General features: G+C 45.0%; 1 protein-coding gene across 1 annotated transcript in view; it reads right to left on the bottom strand.

The window, feature by feature from the left end:
• LOC139762808 (uncharacterized) overlaps positions 1 to 27,566 on the bottom strand; it is a 197,309-nt gene that overhangs the window by 2,770 nt on the left and 166,973 nt on the right. The window contains exons 5-6 of the mRNA XM_071687963.1: positions 4,897 to 5,030; positions 349 to 577 (exon numbers count right to left, since the gene is read on the bottom strand). Coding sequence (XP_071544064.1) covers positions 349 to 577; positions 4,897 to 5,030 — 363 coding nt within the window. The remainder of the gene's footprint in view (positions 1 to 348; positions 578 to 4,896; positions 5,031 to 27,566) is intronic.

The raw sequence follows: 27,566 nt of genomic DNA, 5'->3' as shown, positions 1-27,566 counted from the left end.
GCTGCCTTGCCGGCTTTCATCTTCCGCAAAGCTTTCACTACCTCTTCTCTGTTTACCAAATCATTTTCCCTAACCCTCTCACTTTGCACACCACCTCGACCAAAACACCCTATATCTGCCACTCTATCATCAAACACATTCAACAAACCTTCAAATATATATATATATATGTTTCAATATGCAAATTATGCCATTCTATCCTTATCATGACTGATAATTTTCTCTTATCACTAGATAATAGATAACTAAACCTCTCCATCAATAAAAACATTTTGATACAAAGGGAAAAAAATGAAAAGAGAAAGAAAACTCATCTCGAAACATACGCCTCTTGCTTCACTCCCTCACCTGACGTGTGATATAGATTGGTACTGGCAAACCATCGACTGGATGGTTCCCTTATGATGACCTCCGCTGACCTGTGGTAGAGGTCAGCCAATTGGCCCACGCAGGTGATGTTCATAGCCCCATCTCTGAAGTGGTCATGGCTCACGCGTAGGCTAAGAAGGGCTGTCACTCTCTCCAGCCCCACCGGGTTCGTGAAATGCTCCACAGTCCTGACATTTCCAGGCGATACCTGTGGCAATGAGACAGAGAACACCTCCACGTCAAACACCTGTGGTCTGTAACTATTGCCCTCGCGTCCTCTTCAAACACCTGTGGTCTGTAACTATTGCCCTGGCGTCCTCTTCAAACACCTGTGGTCTGTAACTATTGCCCTCGAGTCTTCTCAAACACCTGTGGTCTGTAACTATTGCCCTCGAGTCTTCTCAAACACCTGTGGTCTGTAACTATTGCCCTCGAGTCTTCTCAAACACCTGTGGTCTGTAACTATTGCCCCCGCGTCCTCTTCAAACACCTGTGGTCTGTAACTATTGCCCTCACGTCCACTCAAACAGCTGTGGTCTGTAACTATGGCCCTCGCGTCCTCTGGGATCATCCATCACATACAGAACACTTGTATACACACCTGTGATCTCTAATCACTGCCCTGTCGTTCGCAGGCAACACCTGTGGAGGTAAGACACCTACACTCACACCTGCAGTGTTTCTTCATCTATGCTCACGTCTTCGGGACACATACACAGACACAAATTACCTACACCCACGTAATCACCTACACCCACGTAATTACCCGCACCCACGTAATTACCTACACCCACGTAATCACCTACACCCACGTAATCACCTACACCCACGTCATTACCTACACCCACGTAATCACCTACACCCACGTAATCACCTACACCCACGTAATTACTCTATTCAGAGGGTTTGGTGAGACAGAGGGACACTGTGCGAAAGGTTGAGAGGGTGTTTTCATGTGCACTCAGTCTCTCTCTCTCTCTCTCTCTCTCTCTCTCTCTCTCTCTCTCTCTCTCTCTCTCTCTCTCTCTCTCTCTCATGCCAAATTGAATTTGTACATACACATACGCTTCTCTCTCGGCCTGAGGGAGCAAGGGGCGCGCTTCGCGCCCCCCACTCACACAGACCAACTTCAGGGCGTCGGAGCAGTGCATCACTGTTTTCAAAAGCACTGGGCGTCGGAGCAGTGCATCACTGTAGTCAAAAGCACTGGGCGTCAGAGCAGTGCGTCACTGTTGTCAAAAGCACTGGGCGTCAGAGCAGTGCGTCACTGCATTATTTTCACGGCATAGCAACTGCAGTCCTTTCCAGAGGTTACAGAGGATGCTGGAGGGGATACTGAAATAGAAAGGGTCTCTCCGTAGCCTGGGATTGCGCCAATATAACACAGGTCACATATTCCCAAGCAGCAGTGTGACTGAAGCCAGCCCGACCCGTATGTAGTCATGAAGTGGAACGGTTGCTTCCGGGTTGCAGACAGGGAATGGATAACACGGTGGCTGATTGGAAAACGTGCCAGTTCGAGTCTGTCCATGCCTCGCTTTCTGTAACCTGCCTTCGAGACCGAGGAAGGCGTGCAGCTTCGCCCAAATGTGTCCAAAGTCTGTCTCTCTCTCCGCCGGGGGAGACAGAGGGTTGGGTATAGCTTCGACCAGACGTGACCCGCCCCCAGTCACAACACACAGACGTGACCCACAGTCAGAACACACAGACGTGACCCCCCCAGTCACAACACACAGACGTGACCCCCCCAGTCAGAACACACAGACGTGACCCCCCCAGTCAGAACACACAGACGTGACCCCCCAGTCAGAACACACAGACGTGACCCACAGTCAGAACACACAGACGTGACCCGCCCCCAGTCACAACACACAGACGTGACCCACAGTCAGAACACACAGACATGGCCCCCCCAGTCACAACACACAGACGTGACCCGCCCCCAGTCACAACACACAGACGTGACCCACAGTCAGAACACACAGACATGGCCCCCCCAGTCACAACACAAAGACGTGACCCCCCCCAGTCAGAACACAGACGTGACCCCCCCAGTCAGAACACACAGACGTGACCCCCAGTCACAACACACAGACGTGACCCACAGTCACAACACACAGACGTGACCCCCCCAGTCAGAACACACAGACGTGACCCCCCAGTCAGAACACACAGACGTGACCCACAGTCAGAACACACAGACGTGACCCCCCAGTCACAACACACAGACGTGACCCACAGTCAGAACACACAGACGTGACCCCCCAGTCACAACACACAGACGTGACCCCCCAGTCAGAACACACAGACGTGACCCCCCAGTCAGAACACACAGACGTGACCCCCCCAGTCAGAACACACAGACGTAACCCCCCAGTCACACCACACAGACGTGACCCACCAGTCACAACACACGACACGCCCCTTAACAAAATCTTATCACCAGACTGCCATCGTCGCCGTGTGAGCAGTCAAGCCACTACGCCTTTACCGTCGCTCTTCCTCTGGTGAATCATAGCAGCGCAAAACTACATGACACAATTCCCAGAAGGCATTACGCGCCCAGTAACTACGTCTGGCCGACTAAAAGAATGACGTCCTCCTCCGTCAGGCTTTCCCCGAGCCAGTGGTCAGCATCGACATGTTTATACGTTTCTATTAGATTCTCGGAGTAAAATCCCTCCTCGAAACATCTCATTCGTATGAGCTCAGATCACAGTAGGTATCAATCCCTCCTTTTCCTTATTGCTTCGTTGTGCAATCCACTGAAGCAAGATGGATTTTCATAGCTCATTTAATGTCCAAGTGGTATCTGATGCTAGGGTATCTGGCTACAGCATTTATGTTCCTGGGTTCGATTCCCGGGCTATAGTGGTAAACATTTTACATAAGATGTATGTTATCATAAAGCCTCCCCCTTTTTATCTGAAGGGATTTGGGGCTTCGCTGCAATCAGAAGCTGGGAAATGATTAACTCCTTTGGACTGAAAATCTCCTCTTCATGACTGTATTCCATTTTCATCTGGCTACGGTACAGCCTGGACGCAAATGACTTATTTTCTAGGTCTGCAGGAAACCTGTATATTAGGTCTCTGTAGGCGTTGTCCACATATCGCTCTTCCATCATGAGCACTTCGTCAGGAGTAGTCAGGCTGAGAAATGAGCAGGTTTTATGTAGAAAAGGCGGACGCGGGAGTAGCAGTAAGGGAACACGATTGGTGGCAAAACTCCGTCAGTCTGTTGAAGATCTCGTCTGTGATTTGGTTGTCGAAGAGATGATCGTAGACGATCCCATCTTCTGCATACTGACGGCAGGTCGTCTGTCTCGAATAAAGAGAGCTTATGTGATGTGAAGGTGCTCTGTGCATCTAATATACCTGGGTCCTTTTGTTCAATCTACCACCTCTTGTCTTGTTGAGTTGATCTCATACGTTAGGTCTACGTGGAGACACCAAGCAATACGTGTTGAAAGGACAGTGATGGCGGCTTACGCGAAATTCCTAGTCTTTGTGTCCTTGTAGAAAGCCTTGCAAATGTGAGTCAGTCGTAAGATTGCTTTTGCCTTTGGTGCACAGCAATGCGTCCTTACGTCACAGAAGCTCTCCCTACCACAGGGGCAATATAGACTCAGAGTCAGCCCACATAATACTGGACACGATTGTATACATTATGTTCCTCTAAGATACAAAAATGTCTGACTTTTTTTTTGGGTAATGGATACAAAACAAAAGCACATTTCCTTTGGTGTCGAGACTGAAATTATATCATTACAAAATTGGTCCAAACTGGAGCAAAAATGTTTGATGGTTGTGTGTGTGTGTGTGTGTGTGTGTGTGTGTGTGTGTGTGTGTGTGTGAAGGAAATATCTTTTCCTAATTGGAAATTTATGCCAAAAAAAAAAGAGAGGAGATAAAGAGAGAACTGATTAATTTTGAAACTTTTATGGAATAGATAAATGATGAATGGATTACAATGATCCTTTTATTGTCCTGATCTTTTCCTCCCCATCTCTCCCTGTGGGTGACTGTTCTATCCTCCCCATCTCCCCATGTGGATGACTGATATCCTCCCCATCTATCCCCTGTGGGTGATTGTTATCCTCCCCATCTATCCCCTGTGGGTGAATGTTTTCCTCCCCATCTATCCCCTGTGGGTGAATGTTTTCCTCCCCATCTATCCCTGTGGGTGAATGTTTTCCTCCCCATCTATCCCCTGTGGATGACTGATATCCTCCCCATCTATCCCCTGTGGGTGAATGTTTTCCTCCCCATCTATCCCCTGTGGGTGAATGTTTTCCTCCCCATCTATCCCTGTGGATGACTGATATCCTCCATCTCCCCATGTGGATGACTGATATCCTCCCCATCTATCCCCTGTGGGTGAATGTTTTCCTGCCCATCTCCCCTTGTGGGTGACTATTACCCTCCCCATTCCTCCTCTGGGTGACTATCATCCTCCCCACACTTCTCTCCCCCTGTGGGTGATCCTCCTACTCCCCTGGGGGAGGAAGGGAGTCTGTGCACTCACCTGTCGACCATTGACGAACCAGGTGAGAGCGACGCTGGGCCTGGCCAATGGCGCGGTGCAGTTGAGGGAGACCTGTTCGTTCTGTTGGTAATATTCTCGACTCCCAGAGATGACTGGGGCTTCCTTGGGCACGACTGAACCCGTCCACCACGCCCACAGCAGCAGCACCACGCCCGCGCGCCCCCGTCCGTAACACCACGCCCACAGCGCGTACGTCCATGACACCACGCCCACAGCGCGTACGTCCATGACACCACGCCCACAGCGCGTACGTCCATGACACCACGCCCACAGCGCGTACGTCCATGATAACCACGCCCACAGCGCGTACGTCCATGACACCACGCCCACAGCGCGTACGTCCATGACACCACGCCCACAGCGCGTACGTCCATGATACCACCAAGCCCAGGGCATGCGTATGTCCACAGCACCACGCCCGTCCATGATAACCACGCCCACAGTGCGTACGTCCATGATACCACGCCCACAGCGCGTAGGTCCATAATATCACGGCCACAGGGCGCGCATGTCCAAAATACCACGCCCATAAGCATACGGGCGTCCAAGACCCACGCCCATAAACCAGGTGCGTCCAAGAGACCCACGCCCATAGTGCATCCAAGGTCCAAGCCCACAGCACACGCCAGTCCACAATACCACGCCCACGTGCGTCCAAGAACCACGCCCACAGTGCAGCCAGGAAGACGTTGTCGTGGAAGACAGATGGTCGCGCCCTCACTCAGCCAGACGTACGGCCGGAGACGACATCGGGAACGACGAACGACCCCAGCAGGAGGTGGGAGGGAGGGAGGACCCACGACCCGATGACGACGACCACCCCAGCAGGAGGTGGCAAGGAGGACCCACGACCCCATGATGACGACCACCCCAGCAGGAGGTGGCAAGGAGGACCCACGACCCGATGACCACCCCAGCAGGAGGTGGCAAGGAGGACCCACGACCCCATGATGACGACCACCCCAGCAGGAGGTGGGAGGGAGGGACGACCCACGACCCGATGATGACGACCACCCCAGCAGGAGGTGGCAAGGAGGACCCACGACCCGATGACCACCCCAGCAGGAGGTGGGAGGGAGCAGGGAAGACCCACGACCCCATGACGACGACCCCCAGGAGGTCGTACCAGCGTGACGACAGCAGCACGACGCCCACATGGTGGTCGTTCGGGAGCCAGCGTGTGATGAAGAGAGAGAGAAAAAGAGAGAGACAAGAATATACATTAGCCATCATTAAACACACGATGCTTTCCAGTCCTTAATAACTAACAGGTGAGAGTAATTACAGTAATTCAGTTACCTCAGTGTATCTATGCAGTAATTAGTCATATGTAATTAGTGTGAAATTCACCTCATACCACATGAATAGTAACCACACACACACACACACACACACACACACACACACACAAACACACACACACAAACACACACACACAAACACACAGCCAGACACACAAACACACAGCCAGACATACATACACACACACACACACACACACACACACACACACACACACACATACATACAAACACATAAACACATACACACAGACACAGACATACATAGACATACATACAGATAAACAGACAGACACACACATACAGACACACACACACACACACACACCATAATAGACACCCACTTGATAAACAGATAGACGAGGAACAGCTAATTAATGAGAAAACAGTTACTGAACAAATGTGGAAAAAAAGTATTATCTGAAATTGGTTCATTTGAGAGAGATGTTGATGAAGATCCATGACATGGCGGGAAGGGACGTGGGGGGGGAGGCTGGCTCTGAAACACGTTTCATATATACATATAAATTCCGAAATTGTAAAACTGAACGTGACACTTCTCTTGCAAATACAGGAGGGGAAGGCGGTAGTGCGACACCGGTCCATCAAGAACCAAACGGTCGCTCACACATGGAAACGAACCCAAAGTGGAAATTCGACTCTTATTACAAGCGAGAGAACTTCGAGGATTTATTTCATATATGTGGATTTATCAATGAACCCAAACCTCCCATCGACACCAAGAATCTTTTTAGTTCTCCCTTTTGATAATGATTTTACTTTACTTCCCATGTTGCTTAAATCCTTTAATGTAAATGTTGCCTTCAGCAACAATAATACTCCTGGGTGCATCTATAAAGTGCCATGTAGAAATTGTGATAAGTTTTAAGTTGGGCAGACTGGTAAGGATCTTTCTGTTAGTCTTAAGCAAAATAGATGTAGTATAAGAACGGGACAAGAATCAAATGCCTTGTTTAATCACGTTAAAAGCTATGATCATTGTATTGACTGGAGTAATGCCAGCTCAGATATTAACTCTAACTCCAGTGCCACGAGAAATATCATTGAATCTTCTATCATTAAATACACAAAGAATTATAACCTTAATATTAGTAAAGGTAAATACAAATTGGATAGCCTTATAGTTTTTAAAATTTGTAAACAATTCACCTTCTTGTGCACCAAATAAGTTTATGATACGCTCGTTGCCTGTCTTGGAGAATCATGAGTTTACCAAATGGCGTCCTAGCTACGTCTCTTCGTTGTATATCAACTGACTTATATTTCTCCCTTGTGTCTCCCCTGATGATGTGATTATTACACGAAAATGCACTTGGGTACTTATTATGTTCCATTTTCCCCGTGGACTCGTAGGTATATACTTGATCACGCGCTCAATTGTGATCCTTTCCAATATATATATATATATATATATATATATATATATATATATATATATATTGTGTTTGTCCTCAGAGACTGGAGTCTTGACGACAAAGATATTAATATTTGATATGTATTGTGGAAACCTGAGGCAATGTGTGTGTGTGTGTGTGTGTGTGTGTGTGTGTGTGTGTGTGTGTGTGTGTGTGTGTGTGTGTGAACAATATCTTTTGTGATGATGGTAACGAGACATAATTCACTTTGTATCGGATGGTGATGCAAAGGGAGGTATACCTGAGGTGGCTGGAGAAGGCAGGTATACCTGAGGTGGCTGGAGAAGGTAGGTATACCTGAGGTGGCTGGAGAAGGCAGGTATACCTGAGGTGGCTGGAGAAGGCAGGTATACCTGAGGTGGCTGAAGAAGGTAGGTATACCTGAGGTGGCTGAAGAAGGCAGGTATACCTGAGGTGGCTGGAGAAGGCAGGTATACCTGAGGTGGCTGGAGAAGGCAGGTATACCTGAGGTGGCTGGAGAAGGTAGGTATACCTGAGGTGGCTGGAGAAGGTAGGTATACCTGAGGTGGCTGGAGAAGGCAGGTATACCTGAGGTGGCTGGAGAAGGCAGGTATACCTGAGGTGGCTGTAGAAGGCTTGGCTGAAGGAAATGGTGGGGGGAAGTGGGAACAGAATGGGAGGAAGGGTAGATGGTTGAGGAAGATGGAGAAGAGGGATGGGAGGAAGGGTAGATGGTTGAGGAAGATGGAGAAGAGGAATGGGAGGAAGGGTAGATAGTTGAGGAAGATGGAGAACAGGAATGGGAGGAAGGGTAGATGGTTGAAGAAGATGGAGAAGAGGAATGGGAGGAAGGGTAGATGGTTGAAGAAGATGGAGAAGAGGAATGGGAGGAAGGGTAGATGGTTGAGGAAGATGGGGTTGTGGTCCATCAGCCACATGTCTCTCCCTTGACCCAGACTGGACCATAACCCACCGTGATCAAGTCTTCTCCAAAACACGAATAAGAACGAGAGGAAGTCATACGCAAGAGGCAATGCCTGAGGGTAATGGCGTATACATTATACCCAAGAGGCAATGCCTGAGGGTAATGGCGTATACATTATACGCAAGAGGCAATGCCTGAGGGTAATGGCGTATACATTATACGCAAGAGGCAATGCCTGAAGGTAATGGCGTATACATTATACGCAAGAGGCAATGCCTGAGGGTAATGGCGTATACATTATACGCAAGATGCGACTCCTGGGGTTGAGGTAATGGCGTATACATTATACGCCATGAGGTAACGCTTGGGGTGGAGGTAATGGCGTATATATAGTATCTACAAGTGGGGTTAATTCGGTTAATTCTTAACGCATTAACTGCAGGGGGCAGATGGTGTGAGATGGGGCCAAAATTTTATCATAGACCACCTACTGAAGATGGCTTCATATCTCTCATACCAGATATTACAATACATAAAGAATACATACATGTGTACGTATATATACTCAGGAATATACATATCTCTTAGTACACATGGACGACTATTGACGTTGAAGTAGATGGATATTCAAGTCTGAAGATCTCGCAAACTCCCCAAGAATTTTGGACAAGAGCAATATTTTTTTTTGTTTGTTTCCGCCAATTGAATTATTTTTTTTCGTAATCTTTTGTCCACCAGTGATGCTCGCGATGGTAGATTTTCATTCATGGATGAAAATTCTAATACGTTATGCATACATGTGTCCCAATCACGTCAAGGATTTGGAGTGATGGAAATGCAACAGAATAATCTTGGCCAAATTGGTCACTGACTGTCAGCACAAAACCGACTACATAATAAAAACTGCAACGCAACCTCAATATGTCAGTATTTTGGCTGATATTTTGTACTGGAAGTATTCTAGAAGAGAAGAAACCAAAAGAATATTCTTGCCAGCCAGAGCAATGAGAGTATTAGAATCTTCAGCTGTAGAATACAACATGAGAATATCTCCCGTTTTCGTGGATTATACTCACTTGGCGTTTGCGAATCTTCTGGTAAAGAAGATGAATAACTTTTTACATTTTTTCTCCACCAAATGATGAATGAAGTGGATGGCTGGCTGATCGGACACCTCGACGACCTCCTCCCCTTCGTCAGGAGGGAGGGAGGGAGCCAACCATCCATTGACCTCGGGGGAAACAGACGAGTTAATGGAAAATCTCCGTCAGGATTTTTAGGAGTTCAGTCGAGGGCTCGGGAGCGAGGAGGACCCAACACTGCTGACGCTGCTGCTGCTGCTCTCTCTCTCTCTCTCTCTCTCTCTCTCTCTCTCTCTCTCTCTCTCTCTCTCTCTCTCTCGGGGGAAGGATGACCGAGACAAAGATCGCCTCATGGGGAGTCCCTCGGCTGGGGGGGCGCCTCAGCTGAGGTAGCATCATCGTTCCCCCACAAAGTCACCAACTCACACAAGCTGTTTATATGAGACTTCTTGAATGACTCAGAGTTAGGGAAGATTTGGTCGTCGGCTGAGAACAGGAGGTGGTTGATGGGGAAGCCAGGTAACAGGAGACCTGATGGACGGTATCTGCTGGAGGACAGTACATGGGAAGGACAGATAACACAAGACCTGATGGTCTATGACGAGGTTATCTGCTGGAGGACAGTACATGGGAAGGACAGATAACACAAGACCTGATGGTCTATGACCAGGTTATCTGCTGGAGGACAGTACATGGGAAGGACAGATAACACAAGACCTGATGGTCTATGACCAGGTTATCTGTTCCCTGACTAACAATAACGTATGTACCAGATCTATATAGATGGAGACAGAGCATAAAGCAGAAGGATCCATCACAGCCATCAATATAGATGGAGACAGAGCATAAAGCAGAAGGATCCATCACAGCCATCAATATAGATGGAGACAGAGCATAAAGCAGAAGGATCCATCACAGCCATCAATATAGATGGAGACAGAGCATAAAGCAGAAGGATCCATCACAGCCATCAATATAGATGGAGACAGAGCATAAAGCAGAAGGATCCATCACAGTCATCAATATAGATGGAGACAGAGCATAAAGCAGAAGGCTCCATCACAGCCATCAATATAGATGGAGACAGAGCATAAAGCAGAAGGATCCATCACAGCCATCAATATAGATGGAGACAGAGCATAAAGCAGAAGGATCCATCACAGCCATCAATATAGATGGAGACAGAGCAGTAAAGCAGAAGGCTCCATCACAGTCACCAATACTTTAAGCTCTTCAGCCCGGAGGAAGGGTTTGGCATGAGCGATAAGTGGGAGGGAGTGAGTGGGAACTAGTGAGTGGGGAGTAGCGAGTGGGAGCTAGTTAGTGGGAGGTAGTGAGTGGGAGCTTGCGAGTGGGGGTGGGGGGGAGGTAGTAGCAAGTGGGACGTAGTGAGTGGGAGGTAGTTAGTGGGAGGGAGTGCGTGGGAGCTAGCGAGTGGGAAGTAAAGTAGGATCTAGCGAGAGGGAGGTAGTAGCGAGTGGGAGGTAGTAGCGAGAGGGAGGTAGTATCGAGTGGGAGGTAGTAGAGAGTGGGAGCTAGTTAGTGAGATGTAGTGAGTGGGAGCTAGCGAGTGGGAAGATGAAGTAGGATCTAGCGAGTGGGAAGCTAATGAGTAGGATCTAGCGAGTGGGGAGGCGGTAGTGAGTGGGAGGTAGTGAGTGGGAGCAAGTAGACAGGATCCTCATATGTGTTTAACCAGACGCCATCAACATACCAGTGCCAGGCCTCACCATTTTTCCTCATAATACAATGATGAGTGTCTTGCCGCTCATAATATTGTCGCTTTATGGTCTAGCCTCGTCTGTCTGCCTCGCACAGATACTGTCTCATTCTGTCTGTCTGTCTGTCTGTCTCTCTCTCTCTCTCTCTCTCTCTCTCTCTCTCTCTCTCTCTCTATCTATCTATCTATCTATCTATCTATCTATCTATGTATCTATGTATCTCTCTATCTATCTAGCTCATCGAGATAAAACAGATATAGAGATAGACGGACAGATTAACAGAGAGGGCAAAGAGAGAGAGAGATAGATAGATAGATAGATGGTTGGATTAGATTGATGGTTGGATAGATAGATATTTGACGACATGGATAGATAACTGAGAGATGGATAATAAAGAATACGCATAAACGCATACTAACGGTAGAGAGAGAGAGAGAGAGAGAGAGAGAGAGAGAGAGAGAGAGAGAGAGAGAGAGAGAGAGAGAGAGAGAGAGAGGAGAGAGAGAGAGAGAGTCAGTCATATGGTCAAACTCTCTCCCACCGCACATCGATCTGCTGCTCTGGCCCATCAGTTCGGTGGTCCCAAAATTATTCATAAACCATAAAAATACAATGATACATTTACGCGACATTTATCCCATGAATTGGTGAAACGTTCAAAAAGAAAAAAAAAGAGTGTATATATATATATATATATATATATATATATATATATATATATATATATATATATATATATATATATATCATTAACTACATTTTCAGCTCTGTTTTGCTGACTGAATACATTTCAAAACAATATTCCCGTAATCCAGCGTGCACAACAAAACAAAAATGATATGAAATAATCTGAAAAGAATTTAGTAATTGAATATAGAATGATTACATTAATAATATAATGTAAAACGACATGTCTTTTTAGATTTTCAGCGTTTTTGAAACACGTTGCATTCATATATATATATATATATATATATATATATATATATATATATATATATATATATATATATATATATATATATATATAATGTTCTACATAGTTTATATCGTATTCTACAGAATGGTAAAGTATGCCATGGTATTTCGAAATTCATATATGTATTTTTTTTTTCCTTCAGATATGAACTTATGAACACCATGCCCCCCCCCCCCCCCCCCCGGGGCCCTGTGTTACCCCACCGTCATTTGAACACAAGCAAGAATGAATTTATTTCCACTCTAGACTGAATATTACTCAACTACACAATTGCAGCATTAAATGTCATAAATTCAAAAAAAAAAAAAAAATTCAGTATACTTATCAAAAATTGCCGATTTTTTTCTTTTGTTTCAATCTAAATTATCTAGTTACAAAATTTTGTAAATTATTCCCAGCCTAGATTGAACATTATTCAACTCACATTTGCAGCATTAAATGTCATAGATTTAAAAAAAAATTCAATATACGTAATAAAAAACCTCAGTTTTTTCCATTTAAATGATCTAGTTGCAAAACGTTGTAGTATTTTGGGTTTTTGTAAAAATTTATTTCGACGTCGGAATAAATTCAAGTTTTTTTTATCGCACTTGGCCAGCCTGTCATACTGGAGACTGTCATACCTCTGTCTATTACACGTCTGTCATACCTCTGTCTATTACACGTCTGTCATACCTCTGTCTATTACACGTCTGTCATACCTCTGTCTATTACATGTCTGTCATACCTCTGTCTATCACATGTCTGTCATACTCTAACGTCATAGACGGGTATATCATACCTGTGTGACGTCACTTCCAGGTCACACCGTAGCAAAGATGAATATCAGGTCTTGAGCCCATATTCAGGTCATAATAGCCCCACACCTTTCAGGTCTATCCATTCCCCTTTCAGGTCATGTGTACGTCACAGGCCATAGCCATATTCTCCAGGTCACAGCTACACACCTCAGGTTTCTGGTCACGGTCAAAACCTGCGTTCATGTCTGCGCCACAGGTCACAACCTCATTTCTCCAGGTCACACACATACCTCCAGGTCAACACCTTCCATTTCCAACCACATCTGATGCAATGGACATTTCTCTGGGTCACAACCAAGGCTTAGTTCATAAGCATACCTCGGGTCATAACTACAACTTAAATCACAACCACGTTAAAAGCATTACCCACAACCCAGCCCTAAAAATCATCTTGGGTTGTCTGCCTCTTCCATGAGCCAGACTACGTAATCATCAGCAAATCACTCTAATGGCCTTTGAATAAATAGCAGGTTTCCATTTCCTACGAAATTGCCGGAATATCTTCTTTTTTCTTTCCGCCTCCTTCTTTAACCTTTAACCATTCTATTACTACTTAAAAAAGGGTGGATTAGTCTCTGTCTCTCGCCGAGCGTCTAGACAAGCGTAGAAAGTTATCAGGCGCACGATGACTGACCCCCCTTTACACAGTTGCCAATACTTGATCCATTTTCTTAACAGGGTAAACATTGCTGGCTGCTGTGTGACGGATTTTCGAGAAGATACGTCCGTGTCGAGTGGGCGTGTTGTGCCGGCTAGATAGAAAATACAAAGGGGAAAAAATTTGTGGCAGTAGGTGGTTATACCATTGACGACTGCCATTCCGCCGTTCAGCATTCAAACAATAAGGATCTGCTGTTATCGGAGCGTCTGCTTAGCATCAGTCCGAGCTCAGATGGCCATCTGGTCAGTGGCAACTCGTGGCAACCCAAGACCACACCCCCCTCCAACAGAAGCAGACCTGACATCGATATGGTTCTATCATCCACGACCGGAGCCCCTTGACATAAAAAAGGAAACCATCGCTGCTGACAAAAAAAAAAAGGAGGAAAAAACGGAGCAGTTCCTCCAGGCTTTGGCAACCTCGAATATTCAATTAGAGCGAAGGTGGGCGGACTCCACAGATATTAAACTAATTACAGGCTCGGTTACCCATCGTACAGCAAGGGGAAAACTGCTCGCTTTCTGAAAATGGCCTTATTTGAGATGAGGAGTTTGGGTGACGGTGGTGTGACGAGAGGCGTCACATGGGTAATGATGGTGATGGTATGTGTGACGAGGGGCGTCACAAGGGTAATGATGATGATGGTATGTGTGACGAGGAGCGTCACATGGTTAATGATGGTGAGGGTATGTGTGACGAGGGGCGTCACATAGTTAATGATTGTGACAGTAACACGTCGAGTGCCGTAACAAGGGAGTGTGGAGATGGTGAATGAATGAACGGGTCGTTCTTGCAAAGACTTACCAGTAGTTATGAGCACGAACAGCCCCTGCCAATTTGAGATAAACAACACGAACTACGAGCTAGAAGATATGTTATCAGCACCGACTCTAAAAGGCCAGTACCGTAACCTTGTGAGATAAGGAAGGGGAGGAGGGCTGCTGCAAGACGTGATTCACATGAGAAGCGACCTGGGTATTACCCCGTCTCTCCCTCCGTCAGGAGAGATGGACACTATCACAAGGCCATGGCAAACGTGGTGAACGTACCACCAAAATCCAAACTAAACAAACCTCAGACATGTGATGTTGGTTAAGTCTGTGATGTAATATTCAACTGCCTCAAGATTGTGGCAAATCCACAAGAAAAATGGTCCTCTTTCTGTGTCAACTTTTATTCTTCGTCCGGGATCTGTGAATCATTTACTTCATTTACGATTTACACTTTCGTGTGTGTGTGTGTGTGTGTGTGTGGTGACTGTAAATAGATGATGGACCTTGTTGTTGTGTGGGTTCTGTCTCCTATTCTCCGGCACTTCCTTCTTACAACTCTTTGTAGGAGGAACGTAACAAAAGCATTGATTACTAAATTATCATCTTTATATAACACTCTATAATCTGATGATCTATCAACGAGGGCATATATATGTGTTCTCAGTAGCGTCGTAGTGTCAACCACAACGCCAATAGACCTGGAGAGACTCTCTTGTCGTTTGAGAGTTTTTAACTCGGTCCGTAACCAGGCAACTGGTAGATCTGTAGTTTAATAAAAGGCAGGGGAAAAAATGAACTGCTTTTCTCCATAGCTTTTTATTAGCTGGCGGTCTGTTGTTTATGTGCAGTTGTTTACTTCTTTTTTTCTAACCCTAGCCAGAGTTGATATATCGGAGAGCTTGACGAAGCAGACTCTCATATACACACAGTTTTGCAACAGCATTGAGATCAACACGACCTCTGTTCTCCTGCTGTTACCACACAGATGCCAGGGGGCTCGTGTGTGAAGCTTGGGGGAGGAGAGGAGAGAGAAAGGGGATACCTTGGAAGATTGGAATCAAGCTGCCCTTGGAGTGTTGCAGGGCAAGAGTCTGTCACCTTCAATCAGTCCACATCGAAGGGGAGGGTGGTGAGGGCTGGGCGCTGGGGCCCGTCAATGTGAACCAAAGTGTGGGTGAGGAACTCTCTGAAGAAGACTTGGCTGTGAGGACGTATGTCTGAAGAAGGCTGTGGTACAGGGGCGAGGTGGTGACGTGGCGACTGGAGGAGATCGAAAGGTACTGGCGTTATCAGTGCCCACATGGACTGCTTTATCTTAGAGTCGAGTTTCCTAAGTCTCCGTGTGTAAGATTCGCCTTGTCCAATCGGGGTTTGGTATATCTGGATGGGTTAATCGTGTCTGAATTGGTTCTTGTGTGTATCTATTGGTTCTATTTTGACCTCTGGCACTTCGTGGGGATTAGGGACGACTTGACGAGTGATTTGGCTGTAAAGATCCTAATCAGGGATTGGGCTAGTGGCGGCGAATAGCGAACCAGCTGTCACTTTGTCAGTCTCACTTCTACAAGACGCGGGGAATGCTACGTGTCACGCCCTCGTAATGAAACAGTGCATGAAAAGAAAAGAGATAAAGAAGATTGAAATGCAACGAAATTATTCCCATCCGTCGTTATCATGGCCTGTTTTTCATAACATCAGTTCACTTCATATCACTCGCTCCATATTTGACCCCGAAGCCTCTCCCACACCACATACTCCCACAGGCAATCCTCCCTCGGTTTTATAATGACGAGAGATAAATACAGAACTTGACCTGTAGACAGTATTCAGCCTGGTACAACGAGATGTGTGGTATCAGAGAGAGAGAGAGAGAGAGAGAGAGAGAGAGAGAGAGAGAGAGAGAGAGAGAGAGAGAGAGAGAGGGAGCCTTTTCATCCCTTGTATTGACGATAAACATTTGTGGCATTTCCCAAGACGTCTTATTCTTCTTCTTCTTTTTCCTTTTAAAACCAAGGGAACACAACCAGCCACTCAAGATAACACAAGGGCGAAGAATATAAGAAAGCCACTTCTAGGTCTTGATCTACGAGGGTCTGTAACCTGTGAGGTCTCTTACCTTATAGACCATACCCCCACATCCTCCTACACTCCCCTTCCTGCACCTTCCATGCTACACCCCACTACACTACCCTCTCTACACCTTCCATGCGACACCTCCACTACACTCCATTCCTCGTTGAACGAGTTGGCGCAAGTCGAACATGTTTTCAAGTGAATTGGTCTTAACCATCATAGTTTTGATGTACGACACTTGCGTTATATATATATATATATATATATATATATATATATATATATATATATATATATATATATATGTATATATATATGTATATATATATATATATATATATATATATATATATATATATATATATATATATATATAGTGTCATTACTGCCTCAAACAGCTATATGGAAAACACCTGACGGAGGAAAGAAACCGGGGCGACCTTCTCCACCAATTACGGTCCTCCCACAACGGTTGGAGAACACCGTGCGACCATCTCCAACAATTACGGCTCCTCCCACAACGGTTGGAGAACACCATGCGATCATCTCCAACAGTCACGCTCCTCCCACAACGGTTGGAGAACACCGTGCGACCATCTCCAACAGTCACGCTCCTCCCACAACGGTTGGAGAACACCGTGCGACCATCTCCAACAGTCACGCTCCTCCCACAACGGTTGGGGAATGTCAGGGTTCCATGTTACCTCAAGGTCTCGCCTTGTGATTAAGTTATTAACAACTGCACAACTTGGGCATTAGCAGACGACCTTCCCCTTCCTTAGCAGGATAGACCAAACCTGAATTATCGTAATTGTTTTTGTCTTGCTGATGTGTGTGTGTGTCATTAACGTAATTACCAACGTCGCAAGGTTAATAAATTAACAACCCTTTCAGCTTTCAACAAGTCTCTAGTGAGAGAGAGAGAGAGAGAGAGAGGAGAGAGAGAGAGGAGAGAGAGAGAGAGAGAGAGAGAGAGAGAGATAGAGAGAGAGAGAGAGATAGAGAGAGAGAGAGAGAGAGAGAGAGAGAGAGAGAGAGAGAGAGAGAGAGAGAGAGAGAGAGAGAGAGAGAGAGAGAGAGAGAGAGAGAGAGAGAGAGAGAGATAGAGAGAGAGAGAGAGAGAGAGAGAGAGGATTTAAATCTATCAGTTTTACCATTAAGTTAGGGGAAATAATTTACATATCCCCCCTCCCCCTCCCTCACCATAATCAAGGCCACTACCTATTAAGGCCATTACTTATTAAGGCCATTACCAAGGCCATTACCCATTAAGAATATAATGAGTCTTATTCACTCTCAAAGACTCATGAATGAGTCCACATCAACCACATGTGTCATAGGACACGCCAGGGAAAAATTGTGTCATGTGGCACGCCACTGGCTGACCGCTGGTGTCATGTGGCACGCGCCACTGGCCACTGGTGTCATATGACACGCCACTGGTGCCACATGTGGCACGCCACTGGCCACTGGTGTCATATGACACGCCACTGGTGCCACATGTGGTACGCCACTGGCCACATGTGACACGCCACTGGCCACTGGTGTCATATGATACGCCACTGGCCACATGTGACACGCCACTGGCCACTGGTGTCATATGACACGCCACTGGTGCCACATGTGGCACACCACTGGCCACTGGTGGCACATCACAGGCCACTGGTGTCATGTGACACGCCACTGACACCTGCTGTCATGGGACAGGCTAATGAAATCTGGCGTTGCATGACAGACCAGTGACAGGTGGAGGAGCCCCTCCTGCACTGACCAAGGGCAAGAGATATACGGGGGGCGACGGGGGTTTGGGGTGGGCGGGGGGCCCATGGACGTAGGAGAACACCCCCTCCTCCTCCTCCCCATCCCCTTCCCCTTCCCCTTATTGTGCAATTAGATAATTAACGATAGTTGATTACGCAATTTGCATTCATACGATTTCAATGGCGACGAATAAATGTAGCAGGGGAATGTGTGGGTTATTATACAACAATCATTGGGACAATTTGAAAGCATTCTTGGTATTTTGGTATAATTTATCATATTTTTGTTATAGATATTGTAGAGCATTGTGGGTTATTAAGGTCATTATAACACCGTCTTATCACGGCACTAATGTCATTAGATCACTTAAATTCCTTTAATGATATCATCAGATAATTAAATTGAATCAATGATATCATTTGATAATTATAATTGCTTCAATATTATCATTAGATAGCTATAATTGCCTCAATATCATCGTTAGATAACTATAATTGCTTAGATATCATCATTAGATAACTATAATTGCTTCAATATTATCATTAGATAGCTATAACTCCTTCAATATTAGTATAGTTCGAACCCATAAAATAAAAAGGTTGAAATGTCTTATCCTTTCTACCCTAACACCCCCCCCCCCTAACCCTCCGCCCCCACCTCCTCTATCATTATACAGTTTCAATTTATCAAACCATATGACGTTCATTGCACGCCAATTAAGTGAAACCAGATGACCGGGATCCGTAGACTTTTACGCCTATGGGAAACGAGCAGTCGAAGAAAACTTGACTTTCTATATACAGTGTTCATAGAACCATTTTTATAGTTCTTTTAACTTTTATGTATGTATATGAATATATATATATATATATATATATATATATATATATATATATATATATATATATATATATATATATATATATATATATATATATATATATATATGGGAGCGGGAGGCTGGAAATCCTCCCCTCTCGTTTTTTAATTTTCCAAAAGAGGAACAGAGAAATGGGCCAAGTGAGGATATTCCCTCAAAGGCCCCGTCCTCTGTTCTTCACGCTACCTCGCTAATGCGGGAAATGGCGAATAGTATAAAAAAAATATATATATATATATATATATATATATATATAGAGAGAGAGAGAGAGAGAGAGAGAGAGAGAGAGAGAGAGAGAGAGAGAGAGAGAGAGAGAGAGAGAGAGAGAGAGACAGAGAGAGAGACAGAGACAGAGACAGAGAGAGAGAGAGAGAGAGAGAGAGAGTAATAGAGAGAGACACTATCATAAAAAAGTAATAATTGAAATTCACATGTACGTACACAGACCCCAATAATAATTTGCATTTTGTACAATATCTCTCTTTTTTTTTTAAGGCAATATATTTTGTACCCCCGCTCGCACATACGGATATGAACAATTAAAAATATCGCTCGGGTATACTAAAATAGTTTTCGCTTCGTGGCTAATGAAATATGATCAAATATCATGCACAAATATTGCTGTTGAAACAGGGGCTGTCAATGTGTTATGAGCGGTGCTTGTTGTGATAGCGAGGTTAATAATATGATGAATCACGATGATAATGAAGATAACTCTAATTACTATAATGATCAGTGATGATGATAATCATCATTAGGGAGCATTTAGGACCAAGATGTTGAGATAGATAATAGTAATGACAGAATGTTAATTACAATGATATCCAATGTTCCCTTGTATATAAAATTCATAAATGATTTATCACATATTCTTTGAGAAAACACGGGACAGAAAGGACTAGCAAGTTTTCAGTTCTAGATGATCCATTTATCTATCTGTCTCTCTGTCTATCTATCTACACACACATACATCATATATATATATATTATATGAGGTAAATGCAAGAGTTTTGGAAAGAGGGGCTAGTATGAAGTCTGTTGGGGATGAGAGAGCTTGGGAAGTGAGTCAGTTTTTGTTCGCTGATGATACAGCGCTGGTGGCTGATTCATGTGAGAAACTGCAGAAGCTGGTGACTGAGTTTGGTAAAGTGTGTGAAAGAAGAAAGTTAAGAGTAAATGTGAATAAGAGCAAGGTTATTAGGTACAGTAGGGTTAAGGGTCAAGTCAATTGGGAGGTAAGTTTGAATGGAGAAAAACTGGAGGAAGTGAAGTGTTTTAAATATCTGGGAGTGGATCTGGCAGCGGATGGAACCATGGAAGCGGAAGTAGATCATAGGGTGGGGGAGGGGGCGAAAATCCTGGGAACCTTGAAGAATGTGTGGAAGTCGAGAACATTATCTCCGAAAGCAAAAATGGGTATGTTTGAAGGAATAGTGGTTCCAACAATGTTGTATGGTTGCGAGGCGTGGGCTATGGATAGAGTTGTGCGCAGGAGGGTGGATGTGCTGGAAATGAGATGTTTGAGGACAATATGTGGTGTGAGGTGGTTTGATCGAGTAAGTAATGTAAGGGTAAGAGAGATGCGCGGAAATAAGAAGAGCGTGGCTGAGAGAGCAGAAGAGGGTGTTTTGAAATGGTTTGGGCACATGGAGAGAATGAGTGAGGAAAGATTGACCAAGAGGATATATGTGTCGGAGGTGAAGGGAACGAGGAGAAGTGGGAGACCAAATTGGAGGTGGAAAGATTGAGTGAAAAAGATTTTGTGTAATCGGGGCCTGAACATGCAGGAGGGTGAAAGGCGGGCAAGGAATAGAGTGAATTGGATCGATGTGGTATACCGGGGTCGACGTGCTGTCAATGGATTGAATCAGGGCTTGTGAATCGTCTGGGTTAAACCATGGAGGTGTTAAGTTCAGCTATTCAGTTACAATCTTGGGTATCTCAAACCCAGGGGGGAAATATGAGCATCCATCTGTCAAAGCCGGAGGGCCAATAGTGATTGGCAAAAGAGTCACTGGAAATCAATAGTTTGCCAAGCTATCAAGGACAGACGCCAGTATTGGCTGTCAAACGTTACGATTGTGTGTGTGTGTGTGTGTGTGTGTGTGTGTGTGTGTGTGTGTGTGTGTGTGTGTGTGTGTGTGTTGTCGGAGGTAGAAAAGCATTAGTTCAATTCTTTGATTAAGGTTCCTTTTTTTTTCACGTTGTTGGTAGCCAAGACGACACTTGATATGTTGGAAATCAACATTTTCCTCATTGACAACAACAGACCCCCGACCCGCCGGGGTGGAAGACCCCGACCCGCCTGGGTGACAGACCCCGACCCACCTGGGTGACAGACCCCAACCCGCCGGGGTGACAGACCCCGACCCAACTGGGTGACAGACCCAGACCCGCCTGGGTGAAAGACCCCGACCCACCTGGGTGACAGACCCAAACCCACCTGGGGTGACAGACCCCAACCCGCCTGGGTGACAGACCCCGACCCACCTGGGTGACAGACCCAAACCCGCCTGGGTGAAAGACCCCGACCCGCGTGGGTGACATAGTCACGTCCAGGGGTGTTATGTGACCCACGTAACTCCGGTAGTCTGTTACAGCAGGAACCACGTCACTGATTGTTACGAGGGCTTGTTACAGTTGGTCACAATTTTTTTCACTTTATGATAATGGGGGGGGAGGTCACTTGACCAACAGGAGTAATAGAGGCTGGTCTTTGTCTGTTGTATCTGTTGGTCAACAGGAGAAAGAGAGTCTTGTCTCTGTCTGTTGTATCTGTCATCAACAGGATAACCAGAGGCTTGGCTCTGTCTGTTGAAAAAAAACAGGAGAAACAGAGGCCTATCTGTTGTGCCAGGGAGTTCCAGCTTCATCAACAGTATAACAGAAACAATGGCTTTCACGTCATCATAACAGTGACCTACAACGGTATCAACAGTAACAGGTCATCGTAACAGTGATCTAACAACAGTAACAGGTCATCGAAACAGTGATTTAACAACAGTAACAGGTCATCGTAACAGTGATTTAACAGTTACGTTATCACGATAACAATTTCTTTTTTACAACGGGCAATACAACTGCTGTAAACAACGCCTCGTAAATTCCTTCATCAAAGTTCCTTCTCAACTGTAAATATATTTTCATTTACGTCTATAAACATTTTTCTCCTGTGTTTCCTGGGAGACGAAACCTCCCCCCACCCAAACATTGGCGTTCATTGAACTCTTCGCTTCCGTCAAGTGTTTCTTCCTCAGTCATTTTTATCCTAACGTCTGCGTTCTGGGCAAGAATCCGGATAGAGAGAGAGAGAGAGAGAGAGAGAGAGAGAGAGAGAGAGAGAGAGAGAGAGAGAGAGAGAGAGAGAGAGAGAGGATATACTGGTCTGGCTCAGTGTGTGTGGTCAGGAGGTGGAGGAGGAGGTGGAGGTGGTGGGAGGAATATCTTGTTTTTCCCCAGTGCCTTAGGATCTCTCGGGTTCGGCCAACTGTATACCGAAGCTCCGAAACTCCAAAAGCCTTCGAAGCCTGAGAAGCTCCGAAAGCCTCTGATGCTCCAAAGCCTTCGATGCTCCGAAGCCTTCGAAGCTCCGAGGCCTGCAAAGCTCCGAAGCCTTCAATGCTCCGAAGCCTTCGATGCTCCATAGCCTACAAAGCTCCGAAGCCTTCGATGCTCCGAAGCCTTCAGAGCTCCAAAGCCTTCGATGCTCCGAAGCTCCGAAGCCTCCGAACACTGCTTCATATACCTCAGTCATGTTTGGGTATACTGAAGGCGATATTGTCTTCAGAGATCATAAAAATCATGATTACTTTTCTCTCTTTTGAATACTGTGAATTCTTCATCCTACAACAAACTTCTTTTAAACTTGTCTGACTAATCTATAACACTATCACAAAATAGAAATTCTCAAGCCTTATTGATCGCACCGAACGAAGATCAATGATAGATGAAGACGTTCGAAAAGATGAAAGATGATTTGAGAACAACAAAACACAACATTCATCTTTATGGCAGAGGTTCCATTTAACTGGATGGAAGATATATACGAACTCCAGAGCTTTGGAAAACCCAAAGGGAGGGATAAAACATGATATTGCTTCACTTGTGTCTAGCACCAGAAATCTTGGACCAGACCCCCGACAGTCGACTCCAGGTATGAGGTGGCGATAATCCCAGGGAAGGGTAAAACATGTCAGGGTTCGAATCTCACGCCACCTTAGCGAAGTAGGGACTAAGATGAGGGTGATAAGGTATCAAGGAAAGGAAAAAAAAAGATAGCGATGTTATCTGTTAAAAGAGGGTTGTCACCATGAAACATGGATGGAAGAGGCAAAGAAACACATATATACATCCATCAGTCTAATGTGTCTGGGTTCGAGTCTCGAGGAGGGCTGGTGGCTCACAGCCAACCCAGCTGTTCATCCTCCCCATTGGACCTGGACGATGAATGGGTACCTGGCGTAAGTTTGGATATATATATATATATATATATATATATATATATATATATATTATTTATTTATTTTATTATACTTTGTCGCTGTCTCCCGCGTTTGCGAGGTAGCGCAAGGAAACAGACGAAAGAAATGGCCCAACCCCCCTCCATACACATGTATATACATACGTCCACACACGCAAATATACATACCTACACAGCTTTCCATGGTTTACCCCAGACGCTTCACATGCCTTGCTTCAATCCACTGACAGCACGTCAACCCCGGTATACCACATCGCTCCAATTCACTCTATTCCTTGCCCTCCTTTCACCCTCCTGCATGTTCATATATATATGATTGTGTGTGTGTGTGTGTTTAGGGTGAGAATCCAGGGCAACGCAAGACTCCCTTCGTAAAACACACACACACACACACACACACACGAATCAAACGCCAATTCTAAACCATCTGTTGTGGGAGTCGTAACATCACCAATCGTAAATTAGCCACAAAGGTAGACAGGACTAGGTCTTCACAAACGCAAATGCAATTGGTTTTTTCTCTCTCTTTCCCTCAACTCTCTCTCTTTCCCTCAACTCTCTCTCTTTCCCTCAACTCTCTCTCTTTCCCTCAACTCTCTCTCTTTCCCTCAACTCTCTCTCTCTTTTTTTCCGTCCTTTTTTGGCGAGATTTTGTTTATTCTCTTATGGGGGTATTTGCTCCATGTGTTTTTTTTTCGTTTTTCAATTTAGTTTCTTCGTAAATTTGTTATATATGTATCACCCCCCCCCCCCGTTGTTTGGCCACGGTACTTTGAGCGAAGGTTTACGTTGCTTCGGAAAGGGGGAACTTCTTGTTTACGTTTTCTGTTGAAATATATATATATATATATATATATATATATATATATATATATATATATATATATATATATATATATATATATATATATATATATATATATATATATATTTCCGTTTTTTTTAATTTTTCGTCGTTTTCGAGTCCCGTTCTATTTTTGTACCCGTTTTCTGTCGCGCTGTTTTTGTTTTCTTTTTTCAGTATTGCCTTATCTCTTCTCCCCAGTGCTTTCACCCCTCCGCCAGGCCGGTCTTGGATCAGCCCTTCCTCCTCCCCAGACTATGCTCCCCAGGCTGGAAAAGTCCCTTCTCCTCTCCCCTGCAGTAAGCTCCCCCTTACATACCTTCACCCCAGTTGTCTCCCAGTAGACCTGTTAGCCTTTAAGCTCCCCCTACATACCCGTACAGCATTTCTCCTCCCCTAGTTACATATTCCACTCTCCCACAAACCATATGTACATATATATGTGTGTGTGTGTGTGTGTGTGTGTGTGTTGTGGTATGCCATATCTCTTATCCTACGTTGCCAGACGTGATAGTGGGGTGAGGGTCTACATAGCTCAGGTGGAATATAAAGTTAATACTTATAGATAAAGGTGAAATTCTAGTCATAATCAACAGAATCTGTGACCATCTAGGCTCGCCCTGCCGCTCACAACAGCCGACATTTGGTGACAAGTCGACATAACACACACACGCGACTCGTCCATGTTTCCAGTGGTCGAGCCAACAAAACACTCGCTGTAGAACACGATCCCTGGCGACCGCTTGAGCCAGCGATCAACCTAACCTGACCACCATCACCACCTCTCCCACCACCTCCACCACAGCAGTACGACACATTAACTGTGGTATATCAGCGAGTGAACACATGGAAGCAGACTCCGGTAACACCCCCCGACTGTATTGTGTAGCTCTCTTCAAGGCTGTAACCATATCAACACACACTGGAAATGAATACAGTCTCACTGAGGACCTACTCCTTCCAAAGGAACCCACCTTACCCTGCTCCTGACTCTTTGAAATGGCATCTGTGGTGATATTGTGTTGCCTGACCAAGGCGAGTGGATGGCAGCTGAGAATTAGGCATACAGTGTCTTCAGGATATAAGAGACGCCTTGAGCAAGACAGGAGGGACTTGCTGTATGTTTAATTAATGTTCATAGCAGTGGAGAGATTAGTAGTGTCCAAATTGTAGGTTAGATAGTCTGACCCGTGTAGGTCTGGGGAGTGTAGTTTCAAATGGGTGTAAGTAACTCTTGTATTCCTAGGGGTGCGTAGTTTGAGTGTTGGGGGATGTGTGTGTATTTGCGCCTCAACTGAAGTGGAGTTCAAGAATGGCTTGCCCAAAAGGAAAGGTTAGTTTTATGCTTGTCCAATCAGTACATGGCGAATGTGTGTGTTTTTGTACATGTGGTGTTTGCAAAGGGTTGGGCAAAGCTATGAATATAAATTGGTAAAATGTGAGGTAGGGATGGACATTTTTATCTCTTCACTGGGGTGGGTAATTAGTTATCTATATTAGTGATTTGGATGGAAGGAGAGAGGCCACAGCTTACACAAACATGTTGATGCCAAAATGTTTGAGGATGACGTTTTGACCTGATGTGTTGGTGTCGTGTACTATCGGCTGCCGAGCTTCCGGTGATTGTTCTGTGTGCTCTGTTTTCCCTGGGTTTTGTTGCCCCTTCTCTGCTTGTGTTTGACAGAATAGATGGCTTGATGTATGTATATATATATATATATATATATATATATATATATATATATATATATATATATATATATATATATATATATTCCTATGAGCCCAAGGGGAAAATGAAACACGATAAGTTCCCAAGTGCACTTTCGTGTCATAATTACAGGGGAGACACAAGAGAGAAATATAACAGTCACTTGATATATAACGAAGAGACGAAGCTAGGACGCCATTTGGTAAACATATTTATATATATATATATATATATATATATATATATATATATATATATATATATATATATATATATATATATATATATATATATATACGTATATACTTTCGCCTGGAGTCTCCTATGTCTTTATGAGGCTCTTGCAGCACTCAGGAAGCTGGCCACGTCCACCTTCGGTGTGTGTGTGTGTGTGTGTGTGTATGTGTGTGTGTCTGTGTGTGCCCAGTGCATGGAAAATGGGTATTAAGTGCTTGGTGTCTTCTTTATGGTAGATGTATTATGGGCATGATGGATCATAGGATGTGTTGAAAAAAAAGGGTATTTGTAGTGTTGTGATGGGTGAGGTTCATAGAGTGTATATGATACCAACACTACGTTAAAACACGATTTATATACCGTAAAAAGAAAAACCTTTGACCTCAGCACTGTGTTAAAACACGATTTATATACCGTAAAAAGAAAAACCTTTGAGCTCAGCACCGCGTTAAAACACGATTTATATACCGTAAAAAGAAAAACCTTTGACCTCAGCACTGCGTTAAAACACGATTTATATACCGCAAAAAGAAACCTTTGACCCATAACAACCACTACACATACACACAGAGGATACAGACACACACACACAGACACACAGAGGATACAGGAGTTAAGAACCTGTTATATGAACTGGTTATAAAGAAAATCTTACCCTCACGTCGTCGCTGAGAACGTAACGTAAAAGAAATGAAAATATATCCTGGCTTCTTAATCACACACAGAAAAACACACAGCGGCAGTGGAAACACAGGGGGATCCACTGTGGTGGTGTGGTGTGGGGGGGGAAATGTAACCTGATACATAATCTCTTTGTACCCCGCAGACTAACACGGCGGGGCGCCCCGCCCCGCCCCCCGCCACCGCAACTCACACTTACACACTTGACTGGTGGCCCCGTGTGTGTGTGTGTGTGTGAGAGAGAGAGAGAGAGAGAGAGAGAGAGAGAGAGAGAGAGAGAGAGAGACACCGAGACCCATGACGGTAAAACGAATGGAAAATACAGAGTGAACGAAGGATCAAG

The sequence above is a fragment of the Panulirus ornatus genome, chromosome 44, assembly GCF_036320965.1.
Source record: "Panulirus ornatus isolate Po-2019 chromosome 44, ASM3632096v1, whole genome shotgun sequence".
Lineage (NCBI taxonomy): Eukaryota > Metazoa > Arthropoda > Malacostraca > Decapoda > Palinuridae > Panulirus > Panulirus ornatus.
The sequence above is the reverse complement of the archived record's forward strand: the minus strand, read 5'-3'. Positions and strand labels throughout refer to the sequence as shown.